This window comes from Ooceraea biroi, chromosome 2 (assembly GCF_003672135.1).
Source record: "Ooceraea biroi isolate clonal line C1 chromosome 2, Obir_v5.4, whole genome shotgun sequence".
NCBI classification, from domain to species: Eukaryota; Metazoa; Arthropoda; class Insecta; order Hymenoptera; family Formicidae; genus Ooceraea; species Ooceraea biroi.
The window spans coordinates 719961-727350 of NC_039507.1; the positions used below are offsets into that span (position 1 = coordinate 719961).

At 32.2% G+C, this 7390-nt stretch overlaps 2 protein-coding genes across 6 annotated transcripts; one reads left to right on the forward strand and one right to left on the reverse strand.

Annotated features, from left to right (window-relative positions):
* The first annotated feature begins 61 nt into the window (after positions 1 to 61).
* On the forward strand, positions 62 to 5684 carry LOC105282914 (twinfilin). Of its 4 annotated transcripts, XM_011345234.3 has the most exons (6): positions 62 to 238; positions 387 to 464; positions 864 to 1523; positions 1623 to 1741; positions 5151 to 5325; positions 5609 to 5684. In XM_011345234.3, the coding sequence occupies exons 1-5, from the start codon at positions 214 to 216 to the stop codon at positions 5319 to 5321; spliced, it is 1053 nt and encodes a 350-aa protein (XP_011343536.1). In that variant the 5' UTR covers positions 62 to 213; the 3' UTR covers positions 5322 to 5325; positions 5609 to 5684. The 4 variants fall into 4 exon arrangements, with proteins under 4 accessions (XP_011343536.1, XP_011343535.1, XP_011343537.1 ...); XM_011345233.3 differs by having other exon boundaries at positions 5151 to 5659; XM_011345235.3 differs by lacking the exons at positions 5151 to 5325; positions 5609 to 5684 and adding an exon at positions 2333 to 4748.
* Positions 5685 to 5687: 3 nt separating this feature from the next.
* On the reverse strand, positions 5688 to 7323 carry LOC105282913 (RPII140-upstream gene protein). Of its 2 annotated transcripts, none has more exons than XM_011345232.3 (5): positions 7235 to 7323; positions 6703 to 6916; positions 6364 to 6618; positions 6030 to 6278; positions 5688 to 5855 (listed from the first exon to the last, which is right to left on the reverse strand). In XM_011345232.3, exons 2-5 carry the CDS (start codon positions 6870 to 6872, stop codon positions 5729 to 5731), a joined length of 801 nt encoding a protein of 266 aa, XP_011343534.1. In that variant the 5' UTR covers positions 6873 to 6916; positions 7235 to 7323; the 3' UTR covers positions 5688 to 5728. The 2 variants fall into 2 exon arrangements, with proteins under 2 accessions (XP_011343534.1, XP_011343533.1); XM_011345231.1 differs by having other exon boundaries at positions 7161 to 7253.
* Positions 7324 to 7390: the final 67 nt, after the last annotated feature.

A 7390-nucleotide genomic window follows, 5' to 3' on the forward strand; every position in this document is an offset into this window, starting at 1 on the left:
AGGAACTTGCACGTCGTGATTGGTCACGCTGTTACTGTTTTCCAGTACAGTCTGACGTAGCCGAGCATGTCAGATGTTCGCCTGGTAACCGCCTAGTGACGAAGTGGTCCTGTCCGTGAGAAACTTTGGTAGATGTGAAGAAAAAAAGAAAATAAATCTCTCGGACGTATTCGACCGTATTCCGCACACAGCAACAGTGGTTTCTCGTGAAACATGTCTCACCAAACGGGAATCAAGGGTGATTATACAAGTTTTCTAATTACACGCAGCATTGTCGTTACAACAAAAATTGATCGTGACGAATTGGCCGAAACGAGGGTTTCCGTCAAAATCCTATTGTCAATTTTGTCTTTGGCAAATACCGTAATAGTTGATTTATTTTTTAGCCAACGATGCATTAAAGAAGCTGTTTGCCAAATGTCGCGACGGGAAGATACGGGTATTGAAGGTTTCCATAGAAAATGGTACGTTTCCGATATTGTAACATTTTTTATCGATAAACTATGGATACAATGTATATTCGTAGTGTTACAGATAAGATAGAGATAATAAGATTAGACTGTCACTTTCACACCTATTAACAGATACTAATAAATCGATCTGACGTATTAATCAGTATTAAAGTTAATAGCACAAAGTTTTTATATAAAAATTCCCATATAGAAAATAATATAGATAACAAAATACAACAGAAACATTTTTTTTAAATTTATATGATTATTCTATATAGATACAATTTTTTCATACTTAGCTAAAATATAAAGCTAAATATAAAGATGCACATATCGAAAATTCTCCTTACTGATTTCTGTAAAATTTGACATCGGACATTTTTTTTATTCTATTCCGTTTCATTTTTCCAGAGGAACTAACTCCAGCATCTTCCTCTAAACCATTAAACAAATGGCAAGATGATTATGACAAAATGATCAAGCCATTGATCGTGGAGGATCAGCCAGCCTATATTCTCTACAGGTTGGACACAAAGTCACCAGATTCTGGTTATGATTGGTTATTTATATCCTGGTCTCCTGATACGGCGCCAGTGAGGCAAAAAATGCTTTATGCCTCTACCAAGGCCACGTTGAAGCAGGAATTTGGCACAGCCTCGATAAAAGAGGAATTGCATGGCACCGTTCCAGAAGATATCACACTGGAGGGGTATCACAAGCATAAGAGAAACGATACAGCACCTGTGCCATTAACAACGGCGGAGGAAGAATTGGCAGAGTTGAAGAAGACCACGGCAACTACAGATTACAGCGTTGAGACTAGACATCAGACGCTAAGCGGCGTAGCATTCCCAGTGTCGGACGAGGCCAAGCAGGCGATCACGGAACTGGGTAAAAGTGTTCACGAATACGTTCAACTGAAAATCGAACTGGAGGAGGAAAAGATACATTTAGTGACAGCTTGTGATATCTCATTGGATAAACTGCCAACTAAAGTACCATCGGACGCTGCTAGATATCATCTTTACAACTTTAAGCATACTCACGAAGGAGATTACACAGAAAGCATAGGTAGGCAAGGACAGTAATCTTTGCACTATAATATGTGTAATTTAATGCTGACATGGCATAATTGGATTTAACTTATACATTTTTTTTTCTGTTTTTTAGTTTTCATATATAGCATGCCAGGATATAGTTGCAGTATTAAAGAAAGAATGTTATACTCCTCGTGCAAGGCACCTCTTCTCGATCTTATCCAGTCCTTGGGAGTAACAATAGCAAAAAAGGTTAGTATGTTTAATCTCTCATTTCTCTCAATCCAATAATTTTCTACAACTATGAGTACTTTTGTTCTGACACACTTTATATCGATATCTTTGTTTATCACTGTATTATTGTTGTTTAAAGGGTTTAATACAGGATTAAATTGAACATCTTGAAACGGTAAAAAGTTTAAAAATTCTTGAATATCACAAATAAATCACGCACACATCAAATTTATGTGTATATATTTCGTGATACATAATTTACTACCTATTGTAAATGTAAAAATTTTTAACGCTATTACATATTTAACATGTAATCTGTTCCTAAACTTAGCATGCATTATTTATATTCTTTCATATTGTGGGATGCTTGTAATAATAATTACAGTTTTTACGATACGTGTGTCATTGACAAAATACTACAATACTTGCTTCGCTAAATCACATAAAAATACTGCATATTATTTTTTCTTCATTACTTTTTGTGTGACTACCAAAATACTTTTAAAATGTAAATACATATATATAACTACTGCACTCATATCCCTATATTATATAACTGCTTTACATAACTGTCATATGTAACTGCCGTCTCTGTAAATGCGATCCTAGTTGGAAGTAAATAGTGGGGAAGAGTTGGCAGATATGTTGGACGATCCTCCGAGCATAAAAGACACAGCCGCAATAACTCTTGCAACTCCGTCGACACCCTGTGCCCCTACTCAGTCCATACCAGAGAAAAAATCAAAGCAGAAACGATCTTGTGTCTTAAGCTAAAATCGGCTTAAGGCACTCGCATCTGCCATTATTACTGCTTCTTGCTGATTGAAGTATTTGTGATGTTTTGTGCATTAAAATATCTTCCTTCGTGAATTCCAGAATTGTGATAGTATGATATTCATACGGGATATATGTGTTGGTTAATATAAAATAATGGGTTTCTGATGTGCGAATTATAATTATTACAAGGAAAGAGAGTAGGAGAGAGAGAGAGAAGGAGAGATTACAATTGTGTAGCTACGTAACATCATGAGTTAATTTAAAACAACAGCAGCGGAGAAAACATTGATGAGGCATATATAAAGGAACATTAATCTCAGTGTTGTTTATCAACATTTAGAAGTAACTTGTCAAAGTGATACGTATATCTAGCTAGCAGAACAGAATAGACCAAATGGTGTATTTTTCTAAATTTTAAAGGCAAAATTATTACGTAAAAAGCTCTCTGTGAAATGCCATTACACCTATTAATAAGTGATAAACTTATATGATATAGACCATACCCCATACCGTATACTTCATATTGTTTCACATACGCTCTGTGAAATTATTCATTTATATACGAGAAACAGTGCCGAAATTGAGATCACTTTGTTTGATATTGAAAGCTAAGCCTCAGCTGCGTATGATTTTACATTTTGATATATGAGTATTGTGTGATGCGAAAGCAAGTGAACGTAAATGTGATTTAATTATACATAAGATTTAACAATTCTATTCATAAAGTTCCTTCATTCCAATAATTTTATATATTGCGTTTTACACGCAACTCTACCTATAACTAAAATATATATTATATTTTCTCAGAAAATATTAAATTATATTGTGAGTTCCCAATTAGTTCCTAGTCTTATAAAGGTGATATGTGTATTTTTTTAAGTATATATATATATATATACATATATATAACATATGTTTTTTTTAAGTGAAACTTGAGGGCTTGGCTTTTAAACTCATTCAAACATTCATATAGGATTAAGTAATATTTTTAATATTGATCTGTGGTAAAACCTCCGCATATACATGATGGTTAGAGAGTTAGGTAAAATTCCATTTGCTCGACAGAGAAAGAGGGGGAGAGAGAGCTAAAAAAGCCATTCACCTAACTACTCTACATATATTTTCAATATGACGATAAATGAGCGTAAATGAGTGATAAATATGCAAACGCCACATTAAGGTGGATATATTTTTTTCGCACATTATTATTTCAGCTACAAGATAGTGATATCTAATTACTTTAAAAAAAGATTATATATATATACATATTAAATTTTATATCATGTTCTCTATACTATTGTAAATGCTACAAAATATTAGTGTATGATGTGTAAGACTGATCTTGGCGAGTTCTGTCAGCTGTGAAAAAGCATGTTAATGTTATATTTGCATTTATGAAATCTCTTAATTTAATCGTTTACCAAATTCTCAAAAGTAATATATAATGCATTAAGATTTATAATGAAATCTCTAATTGACATTTGTTATTTAAAATATTTAGTTTCTCTAAAATATTTTTTCAAACATATGTATATATAATAAGTTGACATGCAACTTACAGCAGACTGGACTATAATAATAATTAATAATTTGATAGTCAGCAACAAAATATATGAGAGGCATTCTATTTTTTGTGATGTGTATATTTTAATAGCTAAAACTTGTAGCTTTTTATAACTTTTCAAACATTTTAGTCTAAAATGTGAAGAAATGATTATTAAAAACAGCTAAAGTATACTCGCTACGAAAATAATTTTGCACTGAGCCAAATGGTTGCTTTCGTTTCTTCCGTTACATTTGCATGTGTAGTATATTTTTTTTATATTGATGAAGAAATGAATATAGTGATCCTATATAATTTTTAAAGAAATTTATAATTGTTTTATTGTATTTATTATTCTGTCTCAATTATAAAGCTATGGTTCTTAAACAGTTTACGCACAATAAAACCGGAAGGGAAAAAAATTATTTGGCTCACAGTTGCATATAATATATAATTAATTAACTCTCATACTATGTCGAAAAATAGTTAGACAAACATTCCATTTTATGAAATCATGACGCACAGGGTTGCCTAGCATATTTTAGTTATGTATCGTATCAGGCCTATTCTGTAACTCCTTAATTTTACCTTGTCTCTGAGCTTCTCAGTTGTAGTTCTAGACTCACTGAAATCGAGAGAATTGTATATCTTGCCAATATTGGATATATTGGAAATAATAAAGTATCATGCAATTTAAACTCGCAATTTGGTGTTTCTCTTTTTATATCCAATGCTACATATATATATTTATATTAAATAGATGTATAATTAATAAGAATCATTTAGGTACGCACGTCGCGATCGTTAAAGATGACTTGGAGCGATTCCTTAAACGGGTATGTAGTTATTTTAAGATTAAGATTTTTGAAAGTATTCTGTTGAAATTTACAGAATAGGCCTGTCAGATACGATTTCTGTCTGGTTACATTTAATAATGACTCGTGAGATATTTTCTCTGGTTTTCTACTTTTTTCATTTTCTACAGTTTTTTACAGATAACTATGTACAGATTCATGCCTCTGTTAATGTGCACTATTGTTTATTATTTCTGACCGTCTTCTATTCTATTGAATATAATTTATCTTTAAACTGTGTTGACTTGCGTAGCTTGAGATAGCCGGTGGACAGGAGCTCACCGAAGAATTTTTCCAAGAGGAGTTGCATCCGAAAATCAGTTTACATCAGCCAAAATTCGCTAAACCTAAGGGTCCACCGAACAGGGGTGCTAAGCGTATAACCAAGGTTCAGGAATACGCATCTACTAGACAAGAAAATTAAAAACGTAGCTATCTATGAAATTAATAATATTAAATAAAAGCGATATAGTAATGTTTTTCAATATGCATCTATTGTCATGAAATAAGCACAGATCCTTGTCTCACTTATTTGCAACGAAAAGTATTAATTAGTTGAGATAACTTTTTAAAACAATTTTTGGCCTATTCTGTAAATATACATATCAAAAGTTTATAATTGTTTACACAATTGTTTGACATTATGATTACAGTTTTTATGTACGATAAGTTATTTGTAATAAATTATAATATTTGTAAAATTTATTGCAGGACACACTTGCAAATTACTTTGTTACGTCATTAGATTTTGTGTAAATTGCCGAAAAAAATGAAGATTTCAAATTCATGATGGTGTATGTACAAGATTTATTTGCATTAAATAACACTGGCTCATGTTTTACTATCTTCAACATTTTGCATTTTCTGCAATATCCTCAGTTTTTGAGTCTCTTCCATCATTTGTTGTATTTCTGGCTTTTCTTGAGCCATACCTCTTTTCATGTTCTCCTCTCCTATCCTACAATTATTCAATTAATTATTCAATACATCAGTATGAAAATAATAAAAGGATGTACGATTTATACACGCAACATCATCAAAGGAGAGGAGAAAAGGAGGAGTGTGTAAACTCAAACGGAGCGTAAAATCAAAGTAGATACTTAAATTACAAAATTAGCAATCTTTTACTTACTGTTTTCTCGAAACTATCCATTGTCTTTGCGCTTCTAGCACCTCATCTATAGAAACTCCTGACAAACTAAGAATCAGCATGGAAACAATACCACACACTGCACCTAACGTACCACCAAGTGTAGCACCAACAAGTGCTCCTCGAATCCCCATGTTTACTCTAAATAGTAATCCTGTCACAGAAGCACCCAAGATATAATTCTCTATGCTTAGTTTCCCTCGATATGCCGTCGTGCATGTTGTTATAAAACTGTAAAAAAAAAGTATATTGTTCATATATTGTTTACTCTGTTTTCATGTTCTTTTATGTTTTGTAAAAGATTTACGTTATTCACCTAAACATAAAACAAAAGAATCCAAGTTTTATTCCCAGTCCTCCACCCTTTGATATGAAATTTTCCAACACTTTCTGGTGAAGACTATTTTTTGCATGCAGATGATTATCAAATCTTGTCGCTTCATTACTCGCAATGAAATTATCTACGGTCCTTTGTGTTGTTCTCAAACCTCCAATGATCATACCACATACACTACCTGATAACGTCACACTTACGATGGATTGTAATTCTTTGGTAAGCGTACCGTATTCGCTGTAAGATAAATTTATGATAGTAATCAATTATTTAATGTAAAACCTTAGTGCAAAAGGTAATAATGTTTGATAATACACATACTCTCTTCTAAATATTTTTTTCACTCGATCCCAACCCAATTCATCGTTCAATGGTTTTTCAGTGGTATTTATTACATTTTTAGGCCTATCATACGGATTATCACCCTTACCCCCAATAATTGGAAATGAACATAATATTGGCCTTATAGCAAATCGAGTTAAACGGAACATTTTGACTCCGAGAAAAATGTTGCAGTCACGTAGACTTAATGAATCTGAAATAGTTAACATATTAAATTGATAGCATAATATTTATACAATAATATTCTTTATTGTACATATTAGTTACAATATTAGTTGAATCAACTAGATTAAACATACAACATAGGTTATAAAATATAACAAGATAATTGTTAAAAGTGCTTTAATGTATAGAATTTTTTATCTAGTTGAAGGCAAGACAAACATGCAGATTAAAAGACTTCTTTATCGATTTTAATTAAATTTGATGTTAATTACGTATTTTAGTGGACGAAAAACGAAAATTAAATCCATCCTTGACATTTAAGTTGAGAATAAACACCGATACTCACAGAACAGCAGACAGCGTTTGCAATCTAGGAATCGATGGTGTGTTTCGTAATATAGTGAGAATTGCAAAAACTACTAAATCCCCTAAAAAGTCAAGAGGCTCAAGGTGCCGTTTCATGCAGCGAAATAATCGCCGCGAATGATGGTCACGTGATCAT